This window comes from Centruroides sculpturatus, unplaced genomic scaffold, assembly GCF_000671375.1.
Source record: "Centruroides sculpturatus isolate CEXI.00-Female unplaced genomic scaffold, Cexi_2.0 scaffold41, whole genome shotgun sequence".
In the NCBI taxonomy this organism is placed as follows: Eukaryota; Metazoa; Arthropoda; class Arachnida; order Scorpiones; family Buthidae; genus Centruroides; species Centruroides sculpturatus.
The window spans coordinates 580196-604949 of NW_019384983.1; the positions used below are offsets into that span (position 1 = coordinate 580196).

General features: G+C 28.5%; 1 protein-coding gene and 1 pseudogene across 2 annotated transcripts in view; one reads left to right on the top strand and one right to left on the bottom strand.

The window, feature by feature from the left end:
• The window catches only part of LOC111632813 (oxidation resistance protein 1-like), a 57141-nt gene extending 51241 nt beyond the window's left edge, over window positions 1-5900 (bottom strand). Inside the window, exon 1 of one of the 2 annotated variants that reach the window (XM_023377337.1) lies at window positions 3166-3205. In XM_023377337.1, coding sequence (XP_023233105.1) covers window positions 3166-3190 — 25 coding nt within the window. In that variant the 5' untranslated portion in view covers window positions 3191-3205. Of the gene's footprint in view, window positions 1-3165; window positions 3206-5659 lie in introns of those variants that run through there. The other variant, XM_023377338.1, reaches the window with a different exon arrangement.
• A 7861-nt stretch (window positions 5901-13761) lies between these two features.
• On the top strand, window positions 13762-22401 carry LOC111632831 (annotated as a pseudogene).
• Window positions 22402-24754: the final 2353 nt, after the last annotated feature.

A 24754-nucleotide genomic window follows, 5' to 3' on the forward strand; every position in this document is an offset into this window, starting at 1 on the left:
TTTTTCGTTAACTCTATTATTGTGAATTTCAAAAAAAAAATTTTTTCTTACGCTAGTTTTTGAATACACTTTTCTTCATAAAAAAATTAAAAATGACAGTACTTTTTGATCAAAATTTTACTTTTATCCTCTAAATAGGTATATACTTGAATACAGTTTAATAAAAATCTTGTCATTTATTACAATTTAATGACTAAATGTTAAAAGTAAACTTAACACTATCATTAAATTATTAAAGACAGCATCTATTAGAAAATGCAAAGCTTAGTTAATCATTTGTTAAATCTTTTGATACACTCAATTGATTTTCATTCTATTTTATTTTTGCAGTCCAATGAGAGAAGTTAGGTTCTGGTTCAAAACACCTGCACTCATCATTCTAACAAATTATTGTGTAGATTATTTAGATTAGTAAACAAATATATATATTTAAAATTTTTTATTCTGTATTTGGAACACATTTTTTAAAATGTGTCGAATGTATTAATTAAAAAAAGTTTTTTAAAGTAAAGTAATCTACAATTATTTTAAAATTGGCTGAAACCTTAGTGGAAAATGAATAACTGGTTAGATTAAATGATGTTTGGATCAGTGCACTGTAAATAGTAAATTATGAATTATATAAGCAAATTAGAACATACAAATCTGAAAATTTGATAAAAAGCTACATATTCATACTGTTATATTTTCATGCATAAAACTTGCTATATTATATATCACAAAAATTGCTAGAACTAAAAATCTTTGTGTAACACTTTCTGTATAATCCACGTGCTGTAGAGCAGTGGTTCTCAAAGTATGATCCATGAATTGATTGTCTGTGAGCATGCATCAAGTGGTCCACAGACTGACCTAGTCATATTTAAGCCAAACCACTAACAAATTATATCTGGCTATATTACTGCTATTATTATTATGTGTTGGGTTTAGTGGGTTATACTCGGTTCACACCGGTGGCTATGTACTATGCCAAACCAGAGTCAAGGCATAGCAACCAAAACAAAACTAAAATTAAATAAGTATAGCAGTGTCTGTATTCAGGAATTTCCTAACAATGTGGCATGTATTCAATATAGTGGCCTTCTGTAGTGTGATGTATGTATTTCTATTCAATTGTAATGTTCCCAGGCTTTTGTGTAGTGTGTGTAGTATCACACCCGTACAGAAGAAAACGACAGGTACAATAAGCACCCTATCCATCTTCCACAGATGCCTTATTTCCTGGGCGAGTTCTGTGTACTTGCTAATTTTTTCAGTGCATGTGTTTTGTACATTGTGAGTGTTTGGAATGGCTATGTCTATAATGTATGTGATTTTATTGTGTTTGTCAATGAGTGTGATGTCTGGTCTGTTGTGGTAAATTGTTTTATCTGTGATTATTATTATTACTACTACTACTACTATTATAGAACTAGTAATATAGTCCGATATAATTCAGCAATCATGTGGGTTTAGTATATAAATATCAGGTTTGGATGTTTATATTTGACCTAGTAATTTTTCCAAAATACAATTCTATACTGCTTAGCCAGAGAAGAATATCGTCATGCATCATCTCTCTCATATTAAGTTATGGGATAGATTGTGTACCAAAATATTTTGTCTATCATTATTTACAGGATAAAAAGTGGATGAAAAAACAAATGGTCCACAGTTCATCTGTGACTTGGTTTAAGTGGTCCATAGATTGTTAACTTTGAAAACCATTGCTCTTTAGATGAAAGTTTGTACTTGCAATTTAAAATTGGATTATAACTTCATCTATTGCATGACCACACACCTTGAAATTAACTTTTGAACATAATCCACAAGTTATATGCTTGAAAATACAGTAACTTAAGATTAAATAATATGCAAACAAAAAATAAAATTTTTAACATTAATTTATTATACAAGTAAATATTTTTGCTTAAAAATTTAAGGTTATATAATAGTTATGTAATTGTAAACTAATGAAAGACAATAGATAAATGTCTAAGATCCACACCATATTTTTAGTACTTATTTTAAATAATAAATTTTTACTTTTATAACAAACTATTCAATCAAATTATTCATTAATAACAGCATTGATTCAGAGTTCTAGAACAAATTAAAAAGTTTGATTCACCATCTGGAAATTGCTTTTATCATTTTGACATTTTAGCAATATAGTACTATTCTTGATTATTTGTAAAAAGAAAATATAAATAAAATAGATTAAATATCAAAATGACAATATTCTAAATATTGATATTTGTGTTTTTTTTCAAATACTTGCAGCCAAGCAGCTAAATTTCTACTTTTAGAGAATCAATTTAGTGATGGAGTTTTGCCATAAAAATGCTTTGTATTTATACAGTAATTTTTTATATATATAGAGTTGCTATTTCAATATAACAAGCAAACTTGATAAACACAGGTTGACTATCACTAATCTGGCATTATTAGGATCTATACAGTGATAAATGGATAAGTGATTTTGCTGGATTACTGATGGGTTAAGTGTATTCTAGCCTAACCAACAGCTAACTATCTATCTCATCCTACCTTTAAAATACCCTGTAATTCAGTACAAGTTGGTTAATAAAAAAAAAAAAATAATAATAATAATAATAATAATAAATGAAAATTCTTAACAACAAAATTTACAATATTTTGACATCATACATCTGACAATGTTGAACATTCCCAAACAGTAGCAGCAGATTGCTATTGCGACAAGGAAATTTTAAACTGTGTTAGCTGAAATTACTGTCGATGGTAACCCATATTATGAAAAACTAAATTTTTTAACTTGAAAATAATGACTACATTCATTAAAAAAACAAATATTTTTTTCATCAGATCAGAAAAATTTTTATTCCTAAATACAGAAATGTTTTATAGTATGCATACATATAAATATTTGTTAAAAAAACTATAGTAATAAGAAAAATTACTAAAGTATTTGAAGTTATATAAAAATCTGGTTTTTATTTCCTCTAAAGAAAAAATTTGAAGATAAATATTAGTAAATTAGTGCATTTAGTATAGAATTTTTAAAAAATTCTTGAAAAAGGTAAAGCTTGAAAAATATATTAAAAAATATCAATCTGCTTGTATGAAATAGTTATTATATATGAAGATATGACTATATACAGAAAAAACTAACATAAAATCAGCACATAAATTCATAGGAGTTACCTTTTAAGTGAATAAAATTGAACATAACTTTTCAGAGTGGAAGTACATGAATCGATGTGGATGTAAGAAAATAAAAATTAAGATCAGATGTGCAATTGTGGTATCTAGATATCCTAATAAAATAGTGAGGTATCACATTATTACAGCTTGAAACTAATCTAGTTAATTAGGATCATCTGTCAGTAAACAGAAAGCTCAGATATAATAATAGAGATAAAAATTCTACTAAAATCATCATCATTGTATATACTTCAATTTGTTAGATACATTTCCAATTTTCATTTTTATGTTAAAAAAAAAAAAAAAAAAATGCTGTTTAATTGAAGTTTCTATGCAATCTGAATATTTTCAAATTACTGTATTTAAGGTTTAAATAATGACTTCCAATTACAAATGTTTAATATAAAAAGTCTAAGAATTTATTTTCTATTGCTGTGTACAGTTTTATTTAGAAATTTTTTGCATATATCTCATGACAAAATCAATTAAAATCATTAAAATTTTTTTTAGTAGAGTAAATACAATGAGTCTTATTAATAATTTTACTAATCTAGTCTATTCTAAATGTTTAGTTTAGACTAAAGTTATTACACTTATGCTAAGTAATCTAACATCTGTAAATCACAAGTACTTTCTCAAATACATAAATCAACTTGCTCCAAGAAAACCTTTAACATGTAGCTTAATTTTGCTACCAACTATTTTTTCTCAAATACAATATTCATTGAACCTGGCTAATGAAAATTTATTTAAAAGGATAATAATTACATAATTATAGACTGGCAGATAATATTTTAAATATTACTTTATTTACATAGAAAAAATTTTAGATTATATTTTTTAATTCTTAATAAATTTAAAAAATTTGCCACTTTCACTAGCTTAAGCATTTCCAGAATAAACAATTATTTCTGTTGATAAAGTGAGTTAACATTGAAAAATTAATAAAATGTACTGTACATGGGAAGATTAATACACCATTTTTTAGAATAGTAACATAATAATCACCAAAACAAAAATAATAATATAACCAAAAGTATACTTTTTCCAATTCAATCAGAACAGAATAAAGGAAGACAAGATGAGTGACTTTAACTGGGCCCTAATAAAAGTTTAAATCAATAAATGAATATCTAACTCCTAATAATCTTTATTTGATTAGTAAGTTCTCAAATATTGAACTTGATAAGAATCAAATGAAATATATAGTTCATAATATAGCATGAGTCCCTTTCAGGAATTTTATCACAAACTTTACACTTTTTCTTCTAGAAAAAGAAAAATTTAGTCACATATCAAAATTGTTATAATATGTATTAATCTACATGAATTAATTCTAGTTCATAAATAATAGTCAAAAATTTATTATTCAAAAAAACAAACTTCAATAACTAAAAATAACATATTTACTATATATGGTAAATATCAACACAATAAATGTTATAAAATTAATAAAAAACTTTGCAATAAAATGTTGAACTAACTACAGGTAGTTTTATCATTTAAAAAATGTTTAAAAGTAGTGCAACAAATAAATGCTAAAATTAATCTTAAGAAAAAATATGTATACAGGAAAATCCTGATCTATATTAAGAGCGAACATTCTAATAATAATCTCTTACAGAAACAAATCTAGCGGAAACTTTCTTATAAAAAATGTCAAATTATAAATATAGATTAATTAGAAAACTTATTGATTTATATATATTATTACATACACATTACACATGTGTATGAAGCATTATAAATTTTATTTTTTTGTAAAATTACATTTGCTGGAAAGATGAAACTGCAAATAAGTATTAGGAAAACAAGAAAGCATTTCTTAAAAATGAGTAATTTTGCATTCTACAATGAATTGCAATTATTACTTAATCTTTATTAGTAGTAACAACAGGACAGCTGGATGGCCGAGCGATCAAGGTGGCAGCCTACTGCTCTGAGGGACCTGGGTTTGAATTCTGACAAATCAAGAAATCCCCAGGAATTTTTCAGGTGGTGGTCAGTTCGGATATGTTGGGTCCCATCCCTCACCACCAGTCGCTCCATTGTTGGACTGGCCAAACCCATAATAGGCCTGCTAAAAGAGGCCTTAGTGCCCATAGGGCAGAGAGAGTTAAAAATAAAATAAAAAAAAATAGTAGTAACAGTAAATAATAATAATAATAATAAATTTATTATTATTATTTGAATTTAGCTTCTTTTGGTATAACATATTTTTACCTGCTCCTTGTAAATCACCTTATTTTACCTTAACGATGAGCTGATAACTGACGTTTAAATTTACATATACAAAATATGTTATTTAAGTAAAATATAAGCATTTGAACATAGTAAATATATTGTAATATGAAAAAGAAAGTGACTTTAATAATAATTATATTTGAAACCGAGTGCAAGATGTGTAAAATAGCAAAAATAATGCAAATCGTAATTGATTATCATTTTCAAATCAATTAAAATGAAATTTAATTAATTAAATATTGTTACTTACTTGACATCGTCCTCGAAGAAGGCTTAACGTCGAAGGTCAACTTTATTTACTAACATCAGTTTAAATTTGGTGGATATATTCGAATCATAATATGCTGTATTCATAACATGGATGTTTTTTATTATAGCAATTCAAGATGTCACCATACCTAATAACAAATGGACATCAAATCGTTCCGAATTATTAATCCAACGAGTAAACTCCATCCTCTGCGATGACCAGCACAACCTGGCGGTAATTTCTAAAATTACAAAAAAAAAAAAGTAAAATAAATAAATTAAAGTATTTTTACATAACTAATATAGAATTTAAACTAATTCGTCTATTCATTTTTTATTTAGAAATAATAATAATATATCTAATTAAAAACATTTTTACTATTTATGATATAAGCCATTATTTACTTTATAGCTATTTTACATGTGTAACGCGTTTAATTATAGTTTCCCAGCATTTACATGTATTATGCATCTTTATGAGAACATTTACGATAATTGACTTCTAACATTTGTTATATTTATAAATATAAAACTTTATCGAAACACGATATATTTATATGCACATACTGAACGGTTATATGCTTTGTATACTGTTTAGATAAAGAATTTACAATTATTATCGTTATTTTATTTTATTTTTTCTTTTCTTTGTCTAAAGTTGGCATTGCGAAAATTGCGTGCCGTAAATAATAGATCTATATAAAGTATATTTACGTGTATGCTACATATAAATATATATTTGTAACTATAAATTTTTCAAATTTTTAATCTTTTTAACTTTTCCTATACAGAAAAATTAACCTATTTTATGCTTTTTAACTACAACTGTATAAATTCATATTGAAACATATGTCATTACGTAGCGCAAAGTTAATCTTGTTTTTAAACAATTCATTCATCACTGTTATTATTAACTATTAATTTTATTTTATTTATTTGTAATGAGACAGAAATATTCAGTTCATATTTAAAAGATGAATCATGGATGTATGTAAAATTATAATTATTTAATTAATAATTAATTTTTTTTAAAAAATTGCTGAATAATATACTAAAAGGTAAATTGACATCTGTTTATATTTAAATTTTACAATTTCTATTAATAACATATGACTGGTAAGTTTATATTGTACATCTTTTATGTATTAATAAATAAACTTAATTTGGTTGTAAACTTACACGAACATAATCAATTATTCAGTATTGCATAAATCATAATTTGCATTTTAAAAAGAATAAAATATTTTTTCCTGGCTGAAACTTATTTATAAAGAATTTAAATGCTATTGTTATAGTATTGGATAAATACTTTAATTGCATTTGTATCTTACTATGAGTAATTTAATTAGCAGAGTTTATTATGTAATAATAAACTTTAAAAAAATCTTTCTGAAATCAATTAAGAATATTATGATTAAAATATCATTATATTATAATTGTTNAAGCTATGGGATAGATTGTGTACCAAAATATTTTGTCTATCATTATTTACAGGATAAAAAGTGGATGAAAAAACAAATGGTCCACAGTTCATCTGTGACTTGGTTTAAGTGGTCCATAGATTGTTAACTTTGAAAACCATTGCTCTTTAGATGAAAGTTTGTACTTGCAATTTAAAATTGGATTATAACTTCATCTATTGCATGACCACACACCTTGAAATTAACTTTTGAACATAATCCACAAGTTATATGCTTGAAAATACAGTAACTTAAGATTAAATAATATGCAAACAAAAAATAAAATTTTTAACATTAATTTATTATACAAGTAAATATTTTTGCTTAAAAATTTAAGGTTATATAATAGTTATGTAATTGTAAACTAATGAAAGACAATAGATAAATGTCTAAGATCCACACCATATTTTTAGTACTTATTTTAAATAATAAATTTTTACTTTTATAACAAACTATTCAATCAAATTATTCATTAATAACAGCATTGATTCAGAGTTCTAGAACAAATTAAAAAGTTTGATTCACCATCTGGAAATTGCTTTTATCATTTTGACATTTTAGCAATATAGTACTATTCTTGATTATTTGTGAAAAGAAAATATAAATAAAATAGATTAAATATCAAAATGACAATATTCTAAATATTGATATTTGTGTTTTTTTTCAAATACTTGCAGCCAAGCAGCTAAATTTCTACTTTTAGAGAATCAATCTAGTGATGGAGTTTTGCCATAAAAATGCTTTGTATTTATACAGTAATTTTTTATATATATAGAGTTGCTATTTCAATATAACAAGCAAACTTGATAAACACAGGTTGACTATCACTAATCTGGCATTATTAGGATCTATACAGTGATAAATGGATAAGTGATTTTGCTAGATTACTGATGGGTTAAGTGTATTCTAGCCTAACCAACAGCTAACTATCTATCTCATCCTACCTTTAAAATACCCTGTAATTCAGTACAAGTTGGTTAATAAAAAAAAAAAAATAATAATAATTCAAATTGCCATCTTATAAATGCTGTTGGGTTAAATATATAACTAGTCAACTACATTTAATATATAGAATTTAATTAAAATTCAAATTTGAAAATACTTTGACTAATATTGAAATTTTTTTCTATAATGATTTGCAAATGTAAACTTACAACTACTATAATATGCATTACACAATTTTTCCTATTACAAATATTGTTCTCATAGACTATTATCAATCGTAATTATCAAAATATATTTAAATGATACTACAATCAACCTACTAAATGTTATTTACTAAAAGGAACTTCACATTTATCTTGCATTTATCGAGTTTTTAATTAAATTATTTTTTGTTTAACAGTTGTTTTGTTCTCATGTCTTTTTTGAAAATTATACTCAAATAGCGTTAAAATAATTATTTTATGCTTTATATAGGCCTATTTAATATATTTTTAATCTTTAAATCATTTTTACATCCGCTACTTTCTGTTTAATTATACTGCTATGTTAATCTGTATTAACATGAAGTATATTCAAAATTATATTTCAGAATATTTTTTAAAATTTAAAATGCAATTTAGATAAAATATAGATTTAAAATATATTTGAAGCCTCAATAACATTATCATTACTATAAATTGTCTTAATTTTCAAGATTATAAGTGATTAAATCGGAAAATTATTGTTTGTGAATCATTTGTTATAAGATAAAGTTCCTTGTATAGCCTACTAATGTAATTGCTTATCCTGTTTTATTCATTTTACAGTTAACTGATTAAAAAATCTAAGATAAAAACAAGACTTTATACTATTACATTAATGAAAACAAAGAATAAAGAATTTAATTTCTGTAAATTTTGTAAGGAATGCTAATCTAAATGTTAAATAATTACTTCGGAGATATATTATAGATGAAAAACCAGAAAAATATATCAACCAAAAACAAATTTTACAAGAATACAAATGTCTATATATATGACACAAATATTAAACTTTATAGGCTTTATATGTGTACTGTACAAGTGATAAATTTTAAATGCGATTTTATTTTTGAATGAATATTTATTAAAAATCATTCTTTTTATCACATATGTTTTATAGTAAAAGATTAAGTAACCATAGTTTGAAGTGATAAATTTCTCTGGTTGATGACTTTCATATTGTAAAGCTTGAAAACAAAAACTTGCTGGTCAATTTCAAGCTTTAAATATACAGTAACTAAAAATACGGAAAACAAATCATTTTCCTTATTTACTACTTATACATTCTGGTTCAATAATATATAAAAATTCAAAGTACGCAAAAAATTTATAATATTACCTTGCAATTTTCTCCATATATCTCACTTTCATAAATTGTAAACTTAGGTAATTAAAATCTGATTATTTTTACTTTCCCTGTTGTTATATATAATAGAGAGAAAGTATGGCGATCGGCCTAAGAATGATCCCCAAGATTTTTACATTTTTGGATTCGGGACCTTGAAACGTCAAGAAATGCAAAAAAATTTAATGGGTTTTTTTGTGTAAATGAGTGTTGGTGTGCGTTTGCACAATTTTGTTTACCAACTTGAAGCTTAATAACGCCCGTGTTTTTCTTGAAAATTTCAGAAATTTTGCAGGAAGGTTTGTATATTAAGAGAATTAATGCTATTAAATTTTAGTGGTAAAAAGACGAGGGGTGAGGAGATAAAGTGATTACTTATCATATCTCGAGTGGGGTTGGACTTAATGATGATTCTACTCGTTATTTGCATTTGCAATTTTTAATAAAACTCGTCTCTACCCTCAAAATCAAGCTTTTGGGTATTTTATAATAATTAATAATATGAAAAGTATTTAATAAAATATCATAACAGTAGCGCCATACACAATTTTAAAACTGGAGATTATTGTTGTATTAAATAAAACTATAAATGTTATGAAATCGTCACGATAATTTTTAAATTCAACTTACAAATTTTAAATCTATTAATAAGGACTGATTTATATTTTAAAACGTGTTTTATTTATTTATTTATTTTTTCGCAAATTTGTCGATAAATATAACAAAATAAAGTTTAATAAATATTTATTTTACAAACTTATAAAGTTTAATATTTAGTATGATATATATAATATTAAAAATTTAATAAAAAATAATATATTCATTACTTATGTATACAAATGTCTATATATAACACAAATATTAAACTTTATAGGCTTTATATATGTACGAGTATAAGTGATAAATATTGAAGAAAAATACTCAGACAAGCTTTATAAAAAAATACATTATAAATTTTTATTTAAAAGCCTGTTTAAAATGAATAATTTTATGGTTGCGGTTACGGTGAAATAATGCAATTAAACTATTGATAAAATATCAACTAAAATATATTTTAGAAAAATAAGCAAAACAAAAAGTAATTAAATAAATTTAAATCAAACTGCATTTAAAATAATTTTGTTTTACGTAATTTATGTATGACTAAATTTTTCCTATTCTAATTTTTCTTTATGTTAAATTTTATGTAAGTGCAACATTTTGCGAATATAGAGGAATATGTCTGATAAATCAAGGTTTCATGATAGCAGGTAGTTTTTTAACCTTGATTTTTTAGTCAGATAAAAATGCACGTTTTATCTACACCCATTTATGATAATATTATTGAGGAAATTTTTTTTTTTGGTTTGATTTTGTAATTTATTTTTAGGTTATTCTTTTTGCTACAAATGTTTTTGCAAACGTGTTTCATTGTGATATAAATTTATCAAAATTACGATTAATATTAAGTAATCTAAAAGATAATAGTGTTTTTAGTCAGAAAAAAAGATCCATTTTATATTAAATTTAATACATTAATGTTAATATTAGTGATTAGTAGACCTATAATGATTGTGTTTTTTTTTTTTTTTATCTTCTATTCCCGTGAACTTAATGTAATAATCGAATTTTCAGTTATTTTAGTACTTAAATTTTAAAATTAAATAAAACATATTTTCAAAATTCTATATACGTTATAAGCTACGTATAAGGTAGCTTAGAGTTGCCATTCGTCCCGATTTTTCGTAATTCGTTCGATTTACATTTCGTCTCTATAGGAAAATTCTCCCGAAGTGTCCCGATTTTTATTAGGCCTATAGTCAAATACGAATTACAGACAGCTTATATGACTAAAGATGTGCATGCATACGATGATGTTAAGTCCCATTCATTTCGTCTCCTAGTGACGTATTTAAAATGTAGCCTATACGAATGACGTAATCAGTATAGAAATCTATCATATCCCAACGAACAAAACTGTGTCTATTCAACTTGAACACGCGTAATAAGGTCGCGTAATAAGGTTGCATTTTCTCATTAAGTTATTATTATTATTTTTTCTAAGAATTACAATAACACAAATAAAAGTGAATCAAAATACACCATTACAAATACTATAACCTATAATATAATAAAATAAGATATAAGGTAATAAAAACTAATAATTAATTAATATAATACCAGGGGTGGATCCAGGGGGTGAGGAGGGTGCGTATGCATCCTCTAAAATTCTAACATTTTAAGTGCAAAAGATTTTCTATAGAACTACAGTACAAAGGATATCGATAATGACATGAAGCACACCCCTAAATGAAATTTCTGGATCCGCCCCTGAATATCCATCGCTAACTCACGTTTTTATTTAATATAAAAATAGTAGGAAAAATACTATTGTAATAATTTACCAATACTTTTGTTTATGAAATATGATTCGGTTTTACGCATTAAATGAACCTACGAAAATCNTTTCGGAATTCGTTCGATTTACCATTTCGTCTCTATAGGAAAATTCTCCCGAAGTGTCCCGATTTTTATTAGGCCTATAGTCAAATACGAATTACAGACAGCTTATATGACTAAAGATGTGCATGCATACGCTGATGTTAAGTCCCATTCATTTCGTCTCCTAATGACGTATTTAAAATGTAGCCTATACGAATGACGTAATCAGTATAGAAATCTATCATATCCCAACGAACAAAACTGTGTCTATTCAACTTGAACACGCGTAATAAGGTCGCGTAATAAGGTTGCATTTTCTCATTAAGTTATTATTATTATTTTTTCTAAGAATTACAATAACACAAATAAAAGTGAATCAAAATACACCATTACAAATACTATAACCTATAATATAATAAAATAAGATATAAGGTAATAAAAACTAATAATTAATTAATATAATACCAGGGGTGGATCCAGGGGGTAAGGAGGGTGCGTATGCATCCTCTAAAATTCTAACATTTTAAGTGCAAAAGATTTTCTATAGAACTACAGTACAAAGGATATCGATAATGACATGAAGCACACTCCTAAATGAAATTTCTGGATCCGCCCCTGAATATCCATCGCTAACTCACTTTTTTATTTAATATAAAAATAATAGGAAAAATACTATTGTAATAATTTACCAATACTTTTGTTTATGAAATATGATTCGGTTTTACGCATTAAATGAACCTACGAAAATCATTTGAGAATACTCTCTCGAATTATAGCATGTGCATCGCTATATCTGGTTCTCTTTATTTATTTTATCTTTGATCAATGAGGCAGTGGCGTAGCGTAGTGGGAGCGGCAGGGGCGGCACTTTTAGGGGGCGGCAAAATTTCACAATTAATAATAATAATATCTTGTAAAAATTTGAACCATTTCATTTCATATTTTTGTCGCACATACGATTCGGACCGATTGAAATGAGCACGGAATTTTTCATTACTTATTCTGTGACGAAAGTGAATTTTAGTCTTTTAAATTGAGATAGCTAAATAAGGGGGTGGCGAAATTTTCCTCCTCCCCGGGCGGCTGACACCCACGCTACGCCACTGCAATGAGGATATCGTATTCTCTCTTGTACCGACTTTTGAGCTAGTGTAGAAAGTTGTACACAAAGATTCTACACTGACGAAACGAATAGTTAAGTGTAATTACGACGTGAAAGCGTACACTAAAGCTACTAGATACTGTATATCTAGACCAGTGTTTCTCAACGGGGGCGATATCGCCCCCATGTGGGCGATTTTCCATGTTGAGGGGACGATTAGTAACAATTTATATTTTTTGGGGGGCGAAAAACAATTTTCTGGGCGATATAGTAAAACATTATATTAAGAATAATTAGATATTTTATTCGTTATATCGTACAATATCGTACTAGCCACTAGTCTATTCAATGCAGTACGAATTTGGCATTAGCCTTGGCTCTCGGCATCGGAATTTTGAAGTGAAGGGGGCGACGATTCGTTACAGGTTGATAAACACTAATCTAGACGAAACGAACGGAGCTTTCTTTAATTTGCACTCAGTCGGCGCTATCTGGGAACACTCAGAGAAAGTAGTATCGAATTTAAAGGAGAGACGTCACAAATTCTACAGTTTTAGTATTTTAAAATTAATTACTGTATATACTTTTAATATATACAGTGACTAGAAGGCATCGTACGGGGCACTGTTTCTACAGAAATGTATATGAAAATTTTTAAGTACGTAAGAAAAACATTTTTGCATGTGTTTATTTTGACTAGGAACGATTTACTTTAGATTTGTATTTGTTCTGCGATTACACTTATTATTTTGCAACGGTACAAAATGATAAATGTAACTGTTTCAAAACTGCGGTTTTGAAAAACATGATATGACTGTAGTTAGCCAATTCCCTAGTAGTGCTTATTGCGGGGCCAGGGCATGTACGTTCTTTATTTGTATCTTAATAAATTGATTGATTGATTGATTGTAGTTAGCCAATATGACCAGAAGGAATGTGTTGTTCAATTGCATCACTTAGCCTATACCAGATATAAAATACTTAACAAAAGTAAGATTTGAAATTTTAATTTCGTATATGTAGGAAGTATATTTATTTATTAATCTAATTATTTACGAGATAATTAATAAATAAATATACTTATCTCATAAATAATTAGATTAATAAATAAATATACTTAATTATTTACTATTATTTATTTATTAATCTAATTATTTACAGCTAGTATTTCGTAACCGAAATACTAGCTGTAAACCTTACGCGATTGCTGTCATTTTTGTAATATTGTGAATGGGGCTCTAATAACCCAATGTATTCAAACCTGTCCGCGTTCCTTTCATCGTTTGCCTAGAAATCTTCAGATGGCACAAGTGTAAAGTTGACTATTTTTCCATTGAAGTATAGAAAAAATCACAGACACAGTAAATTAATGCAGAATAGATTTTATGCTTTGCTATAATCGTGTTCAAAAACAGCATTACACTTGGGATAGTATCCAACTTTTTCTTAATGTTATTAATGTGAATTGCTTTTTGTTAAACCAGAGGTTTCTGTTGTCAAAGACTAGAAATCTATCAAATCGAAACCTGGTTTTTGTTTATGGTGCAATTTTCATATGCAAGTGATTTCATCAAAGAGCAAATCATCGGCAGTTGGTACAAGTGTATAAATGTTGGTATTGTTGGTGCTGCATTTTCCTCATCATCTTGATGAATTGTACGAAAGAAGTGCTAAAACAAAATAAAAACAAAAACACAAGATTAGTCCATTCAACTCTTTAATAATAAACTGGGGTGAAAAGTGTCTTTCCCAAACGAAATTTGTTGATTTGTAAAGTTTGTCTTCTCTGGGAACCATTCTTTGCCGTTTCAATTAGTTTTATTCCTGACTGTTAATATATCCAATTGTTTTTAAAATCAAGGTAATTGACCAAAAAAATAATTTTACTTAAAGTACTACTATGGCAAAGTAATTTCTGTCCAATTTTTTCTGGGTGGGAAATTTGCAACGTTTATGTTTTATCAGCTGATTAGCTGATATATTATCTACATTGCCTTATACAGACTATATTTTAAGATTTAGTATTTTATACTCTTTCTGCTCAGAGGTCGAAAATTTCCTGAAATTTTTCGACTTGTTAGAATTAGCATTTACAATTTAAACCCCATCCCTATCCTCAAAATTAAACTCCTTGCCATGAGGATAGGGATGAGGTGTGAGAAAGGTGTTTTTACCGTATTATTATATTTTTAACTATTATAAAACAATAGTTAAAAATATAATAATAAAAACATCTTGCTTACTCTTTCTATCAAGTTTTAATAAAATGAACTAACATTTTCAGCTATTTTGAATAGCCTTCCTCAGGTTTAAAATAATTTCGAACATCAATTAGAACAGTGTTTCTCAACCTCTAACGAATCGTCGCTCCCTTCAATAAAACCGTTCACTTCAAAATTCCGATGCCGAGGGCCAAAGCTAACACCAAATTCGTACTGCATTGAATAGACTATTGACTAATATAATGTTATTTGTTTAATTATTGTACGATGTAATGAAAAAATATCTAATTATTCTTAATATAATGTTTTACTATATCGCCCAGAAAATTGTTTTTCGCCCCTCCCCAAAAAATATAAATTGTTACAAATCGCCCCCTCAACATGGAAAAACGCCCACATTGGGGTGATATCGCTCCGTTGAGAAACACTGAATTAGAACAAAAGGTTTAAATTTTCGATTTAAAATTAAAAATATAAAAAGTTTTTAAAATGAATATCATAACAGATGACGCACCCAAGGTTGCGAAGAAAGATTTTTTAATTTTTTCAACAGTTTAACTATTCACCTACACTCAGATAAGACGAGTTACTGTTTTTATTCCAATTACTCATAAATCTCTATAATTATTTTTAGATCGACGCTATATTGTTGCAGCCGCGAGTCCCACACACAAGGAACCCAAAGATTCCGATTACTTTGGCTTTGCCAATTTGCCAAATCAAATTTACCGAAAATCGGTCAGACAAGGGATTCATTTCACTGCAATGGTTATTAGTGTGTAACTTTTTATTTTATAAATATATCGAAAGTGTATAAAATTATACGTTATTCCTATTTACATGTACGAATGCTTCAATAGGAGAAACCGGATTGGGCAAATCCACATTCCTGAACAACTTATTCTTCTGTAACATTTACTGAAGCGAATATCCCAGCCTTTCCGAAAGAATGAAATCGACGGTGCAGGTAAAAAACAATATTTTAATCTACAATTAATATTGATTTAACGCAATTCCATTGAATCTTAGATCGAGACGACAAAACTGCAGTTGGGAGAAATGGCATCAACTTGACTCTAACAGTTGTGGATGCACCGGATTCGACGATTCATTGAATAATATTGGATGGTAAAATTATTAACAGTAAAATTAATTGAAATTAATACACTTAAACCAAATGTTTTTCAGTTAGCATCTAATAATCAATTTCATCAACGAGAGAAATGAGCAATACGTGTATTCAGAAAACGAATCACGCGTGAAACGTGAAATCGTTCCAGACAATCGTATGCATTGCCGCTTTTACTTTATATCGCCTTGTGGGAATTGGTGAGAATTTTTTGATTATATTTACAAAAAATTATTGGAAATCAGTATTTATAAGTGAAAGAAATTAATTTATAGTCGAATCAATATATATATATATATATATATATATAAATGAGGATGGTGTTTGTTTGTTCGCTATAAACTTCTAGGTCGTTTGACCAATTGCTACGAAACTCAGCAATTACGTNTCGACCATGAAAGGGAGCCAGTATTTAAACGAAGCTTAATTTTCTAATTTTTAACGATACAATAGCGACGATTATTATTTTAAAAAATTTTTGTTAGGCTTAACATCGATGAAAATTCAACGCAAAATAGGTTAATAGCGATATACTAATATACTAATATACTAATTACATGGGATATAATAATATACTACACTAATAATGGATTTTTTCATACTTTTCGGTTATCCGACTTTTCAATTATCCGACCAACCCCAGTCCCCAATTAGGGCGGATAATCGAGGTTCTACTGTATATTATTTCCCTACCTTAAATAAATTAATTACTATTGAAAAATATTTTTGGTTTCATTCTTTTTCATACAACCAACCGTTATGTACAGCAGAACAATCCCAATTCTGAAACATATATTCAAAAAATCGACGAAATTTTTGTGACGTCGCAGTGCCGGAGTACAGTTGTTTTAATTTATTTTATTTAAAATAAATGCTCTGGGTTTTAGTAGTGTCTTGTCCCCTGTATAGCGTACTTTTCCTGTTAACGATAGAATCATGCCGATCACCTATCTAACTCCGTTTTGAAGAAAATATTTGAATTGAAGTCACATGACTTCCAGTCCAAACCGGAATTTCATATATAGTTAATTGGGGCCTTCTGCCTCTAAGCTTTCCATATCTGGTCTCGAATTGTATCTATCTCACTCCGTTCTCGCGATTAAAGAAGAGAAGACATACAGACGAACCGTGGTAATTTACTGTACAAGTCTGCAATTTGAAAATTGCAACCTAATAATTAAATTTTTAAATAATGAAATAATTAAAACTCTGGCCTTTACACTGAAACTAAAATTAAATATAGTCAAAATTAATTAATTTAAATTGAAATTGAAACATAAATATTTCGGAAAGTGTGGATAAAGTACTTGTTTTTCTGCTTGACTCTTGATTGATTTGGTTATATTTCGTTCAGACAGTCAGACTTGACTCTCTATTTACTACTGTATATAGTACTTCTTTGTAAAGTGTTGGTTCGATTTGCGGTAACAAATCTAATATAGATAGATAATATACAGTAGATAATATTATACTGTATTATAAATGATAATATATTGCATTTGTAGGCATTTTTATGCAAGAATATAGCTAAAAAGGCTTTGTTTCGGGGACAAGGAACAGATTAATGCATTTTATATTGCTTCTGATAGGAAAATTTGTTTCTGTCAAACCTCTGTTTTCGAACGTTTCTAAAAGTCGTTCGAAAACCGACGTTTGACAGTATTTTTCTTCTGTTATATATAAAAACCAAGAAAGTAAAAAAATTATTATTGATATTACGTAGTCTGATTTACATATTTCGTTATACTTATTCTAAATTTTAATATCAATATATTTATATATTTCTTTCGTTATAGTTATTTATTATTTCTTATAATTTTTTTCTTTTTGTAATTAAATTGTTATACTGTAATTACCGTTTATTTTTACATTTAAGTTTCTATTAATTTTATTTCTAGTTTTTAATATTTCTATACTTATTTTAAATTTTCTATAATATGCACCATGCTCATAGCTTAAAATCTAGTAGAAAGTGCTAACCATCAAGCAGTTACTACAGATCTTTAGCATAAAAAACAGTGAAATAAAAAAGTATATTATATAATATATACGAGAACTTACCATTGATTTTCTTCAAAATGATGTATGAAATACATAATCTGATAATTATGTTGAATATCCAGAAAATAAATAATACAAGTATTGCAGAATGTTTGAAGTTTTTACTAGCGATTAGAGAAATCATTTATATGATATAAAGTTTCGATATCAAATTAAAAATACGAAGGAATTTTAAAATATAAATCTTATGTATAGAAATGATGAAATAAGTAGAAAGACGCTAAATGATGAATAAGCTTATTTACTGGTATACTGTTATTTAAGAAATACAGACATTGGTAGAATTATGTCAGAGGATGATGCAAATGACGTGCAACGTGGCATAAAAACTATATTTAACCAATAAGAACTTTAAACACAAAAGACTCATAAATAGCTTTCGTTTAATTTTGATTTATTTTCGAAAAAAAAAAAAACAGAAAAATTATTTACATTCTATAATCCTAAATATTTAATATAGGCCTATATATATAAAAGATTAGGAATAATTGTGACATTTTTATTGTTCATATTTTAAAATATTTTTAATAGAACATGAAAAATAATATATAACGTGTTTTATAGTGTTATTTTTACTATTATAACATCTGCATCACAACCAAGAATCAAGTGTTAGAGTTATAAGTAAAGCAATTATCATTCATTTTACTTTCAGTACGTGATCTTTGGTTACCTTCTAACTCTTGATTCTCAGTTTTGAATACGGCTGTAAGAGATATAGATTCTAATACTGTAAAATATAAAAATTTAATTTAAAAAATAAAAATTATATCATACCTAAATCAAAATTAAAATATATATTAATAAATGCTGACTAATGTATTACATATGAAAATTTTATACTATTCGGAAGTTTAAAATGTCATAATTTTGAAATTATGAATCAGTTTTTAAAACAGTGAATAAATTATTTGATTTTTTATTAAAATGTACAGCATATACAGTAATTCTTTGATTCAGTAATCTCCTTACGCAAATTCTGTTGACACCAATTCAAAGTATGCAATTGATGAGTCACATAAAAATAGTCTATGATTAACTCTTTTACACAATTTTTTTTTATCATTGAAATATTTGTGACTTAATACTACAGACTACAGACGTCTACGATGTTAGAATATCTGTAGCGACTACAAATAAAATATGCAACTGTATTTTCATGCAATCATTCTTAATAGTTTTTACTTATAGCATCATCATATTCAATTAACATTATTAATACAATTAATAAAAAATATAGAGGAAAATATTATTTTAGACGTATATTTAAACAAACATTTGATGCTTTTGATATCTAAGAAGAAATCACATTTTTGTTAATTAATCTTGGCGAAAATACATTTATGATGAATAAATAAATAAATTTATGTATTCGAATGTAAACTCTGTAAGGAAAAAATCAGTAAACCATTGAAAAATATTATTAATGCTGAAATTTAAATGATTGGCCATCAACTTCAAATGTGCGAAGGTTTTGAAAGCATGCAGAGATTTCATCATTTAAACTTCAGCATTAATGTCATTTTATTTTTTCAACCAGTTCTTCAGTTGTCAGTTAAATGTCATATGGCTGTACAAATCATTTAATATTTCCGCATAATATTGAATGATTTGTATAGTCACATGACACATAACTGACAACTGAATAATTGAATAAAAAAGAAAACGATAAAGAAAAGAGAAAAACATCTCCCAGTTTATTTGTTACCGAAAATATTTGCAAAGTCTTAAGATTATAAACTTTTGTAGAATTAACAGATCCAGATATTGAGAGAAGTATTGTTTAAAAGATTTACAAGCTCGTGGCACTTTATGAGTTAAGATTATAATACAGGTAACACCCGTATAATACGGTAGTTACGTTCCAAAAAATTGCCGTGTTATGCGAATCCGTGTTATGCGAAACAAAGAACTAGTACGAAAAGGAGGGTTAGGTTCCAAAAATTAAAAAACATGCTACTATATTTTCATAATTAAGATAAATATCTTTATTAAAATTTTTTTAAGTGNAATTTTAACAAAATAATAAACTAAATATAATTCTTAAAAAAGAACATAATTTTAAAAAAATGTATATATTATATTCACTTAATTACTGCGACAATGATATAGTGCTAAAAGCGCGCTATATCATTACTGAGCAGATAGCATATAACATTTGCTTGCGTGGAATCGAAAATGTTTAAGTTTAAGCCTGTGAAAGTCTATACACAACAACTGGGATTTTTTTTTATTGCGGAATGGTATCTTCTTAATTCTAACAAGTGTCTTCTAGTAGCCAAGTAGAAGGCCGGATGGCCGAGCGGTCAAGGTGGCAGCTCACCGCTCTGGGGGAGCCGGTATCGAATCCGGACGGGTGGAAGAATCCCCAGGAATTTTTCGGAGGTGGTCCGTTCGGATATGCCGGGCCCCGGTCCCTCACCACCCGATCGCCCCACTGTGGACCTGGCCGAACCCATAATGGGCTTGTAAAAAGAGGTTCTCTTAGTGCCCACAGGGCGGAAAGAGTAAAAAGAAAATAGCGAAGTAGATAAAACCACCGAACACTGGTTGTTAGTTAGTTACTCGTGGGTTCGGGCATGGCCAACGAGCTGGCCACGTGGAGTTCTACGGGGTTTTTTTCGTTAGTAACACTTAAATAGGATCCAGTTTATCATAAAATTCTTCCCGGGATGCATCACCTCGGCAGATTGCTCACATGTCGTGTTAATAAACCAAACTAATTCTAACGAGCGATTATTTATTGTGACATAGTCACAATGCCGGCTGCATTTTTTTGTCAGAATATTCACAATCCTTTTAGTTGTATCTTGCCCCTGTACATCATACTTTTCCTGTTAGCATTAGAATCGTGCCTGTTATTTATCTAACTGTTTTCAAGGGAAAATTTTGAATTGAAGAAACGTTACTTTCGGCTTACACATGAAGTTTGTATATAGTTAATTGGGGTCCCTAAGCTTTCCATATCTGGTCGTGAATTTCATTTATCTAATACCGTTCTTCAGGTTAAAGGATAGACAGACGTATTACAGAGGGAATTTATAGGTCTACAATTTTTTCAAATTGCAGCCCAATTAATGCCACTGTATAGAACCATGTTATTAAGTTGTTACTTTATACCTGAAAGATTGAATATGCACACATCTTTAATTAAGATCTGAAATACATATAAAATTTAATGAATTGTGTTAGATTGGATTGATGGGTAAGATAACACAACACAAGATCGATATGACAAAGGAAGGTAAGCGCCTTCCAACAATACTTTCAGTGCAAAAGTGGGCCTTATTTAGATGTTGAACAGGTTAAGAAAACCGGAAGACCATGTTCCTGACCCGTTGATATATAGACTATATATATATATATATATACAGTATATATGGTATAATACGTTTCATACATATTGCTTCATTTATTGAAAGAATGTGTTTTATTATTCACGTTTCCAGATTACGACCCTTGAATATAGAAGTAATAAAATATTTGCACGACAAAGTCAACATCATTCCACTTATCGCAAAGACTGATTCATTTACATTAGAAGAGAACAGCTTTCAAGAAAATCGTAAGTTATCTTGTACTAAAAAGTATAATCTTCGCCAATTCGGAAACACAGTTATAAAATATATATATAATTACATATGACATAATGTCGATACTCCGCAGAATGAATCAAATTGTACACCACAGTATTAAAATATACGATTTTCCATCCCACGTTCACGGAGATAACGAAAACAAATAATCTTAAGGTAAGTATAATGATTACACTATTCATCGGTAACTACTTAATTATATCAGGCATGTACGGTGGGTTTATTTGCATTTGATCGTTACTCATTAATTATTTTCATGTGCAATAGATTAGAACTCGATTTAATTTAATTAATTAAATTGACTCGAATGATTTCATTGAAGAAAAGACTTCCCTTTGCCATTATAGGAAGTATGTCTTTAGAGAACGTATGCGGCGAAAGAAAGAGAAGAAAATATCTTTGGAGAACCGCAGAAAGCGAGTAGTTTTTGATTAATAAAATGATATTGTCATTACAGAAATTGCTTTTAGCCCTAAGTATAATTAAATTAATTAAAATATCTATAACCATAAGGCAGATAATAAGAATGTTGGTGTGATAAGCCCTTCCTATTATCTGCCTTATGGTTATACCTTGTAGATATTTTAATTAATTTAATAAAATGGTGATTAATGATTAATGTTTATTGATTTCGTGTATTAAAATGTGTAATGTTACTTCTTTTTCTAGTTGAAAATTTAGAACATTGCGATTTTCTGGCTTTGAGCGAATTGTTTGTGATGTAATAAAAAAGAATATATTTAGTCAAAAATAGTTCATTATATACCCGTACAAATACAATAAGTATGCTTCCAACAAGTAAATTCAAACATTATTATATTTGAAAATTAAAAAGAATTATATAAGTTTTTGCGTTATAATTATTTATTTGTTTTTATTGAAAGGAATTCCTTGGCTGAAAGGAAGAAGAAACACGTGTGAGGGTCGTAAAAGCGCGTAGAAATTTCGACTAATTACAAACTTTAACGTCAGAAAGTTTCGAAGACAGAATCGGGTCAAGGGGATGTGTTAGTGACAAAGCCCAGATGAGACGAAAACTTTCTCGAATTGTAAAACAAACGCGACGCGACGATAAATAACAGGGGGGAATGTCGAGATGCGCGCGAACAAATATCGGGTCGAAGCAAGCGGGAGAAAGGGGGGTCTAAGAACAAAAGGAATATCTGTTAATTAAGAACGTGGTAGGGGATAAATGGCCACAAGAACATCTGGTGGACCGTTTGGGTTCAAAGATGACAGAGAAAAGGGACATAACGGAGTAAAATACGAGCGCGAACGTTAAAGGACCGTCATCACCTCTCCGACCTTTTCCCAACCCGAATCGGTCTCGGTTTCGCCTAGAAACAAAAAGAGTGACCAATCGGGATAAGGGAGAGGAGGAAGGGGACCAATCAGAAGGGTGAGGTTCGGGAAAAATCTTATAAAACCCCCGAATCTCAAGGACACGGGGCCGATTCCCTCCCAGACGTCAGGTCATCCGTATACGACCACCCAAGCTCCGTCGCCGTCTTAAGAAGAAGGAAGTGAGGACCCCATCGTCGGACATCGCCAATCAATTCAGCGGACATCGCTCGTCAAATCACTGGACATCGCCCGACTATCACCGGACCATCCTTCGACCAAGCCCCGGGGCACCCACAAGTGTAACAGCGGACGTCCCTCGAACTTATTCTTGTTATTCCTGTTATGTAAGTTAACTTCATGTCAAAATAAACGGTTTTCGTGTAAGACACTTGTCATCTTTGTCTCCTACCGCCACCACCCACATACGGTTTGACCCTAGGTTTTCCTGACGCGCAATTAACGTATTGCCCCCAAAATCGGCGAACTTACACACGCAATTTGGAGGTAAAATTAAAGATGGAACAGGAAATGGAGAAAGTTGAAACGAAAGACAGAGAAATAACACAAAAATTGAGAGATTTAGAAGCAGAAGTATATTATTTATCGAAATTTCCAATAATTTCGATAAATTTACATGTAACTAACCAAATATTAAACTCAACTTTTTAATACTTAATAAACTGTCAATACACCTGTTGCTGAGAAATGTTTATTAAACAAAACACAAACGTTTTCAGCCTAATACAATAGGCTATCTTCAGGTGTGACATGTAACATTAATTAAACATTTTGTTTTTGTTGACTAACTGGAACGTCGCAACGATCAGATGATTGCGGCTTTAGAATTTGAAAGGAAGAATCTGGAAGAAAGACGGAGAGATTCGAAAAAAAAGAAGGCAGAGTCTGAGCCGGTATTGCCATAAAATCTATTAACTTATTTATTTTAATAATTAATTTTCAGAATTTTGTTTTAATTTAATTAAGATTAGTCATCTTCGGATTTTACATAGATTACAGATACTTGATATGAATTAACGATTTATTTTTCCTGTAACCGGTCGATCGTGGACAAACAGGACAAAAAAAAGAGAAATAAAAAATTTCTCATTATTCGAATGAAAGAGTTTCAAACGTTGAAACAAATTAAACAAAATTTATGGTCTTTGTTAGAATGAAAAATCTTTCGACAATTTGTCAACGATTTTATAAATTTTGTTTTTTAAATTCTAAATTATATATTCAATTAGCATTTTACAGTAGAACCTCGATTATCCGACCCCCGATCAACCGACCCCTCGGTTAACCGACCGTCCTAGTCCGCAAATTTCAAATGTCCGCTAGTGATGTGGCGCTACAATATTTGGCTATGTCTTGGCTACTTTAATATTATTTTTACGTGTTTTAGCTGGCAACACTCATTCGACCATGAAAGGGAGCCAGTATTTAAACGA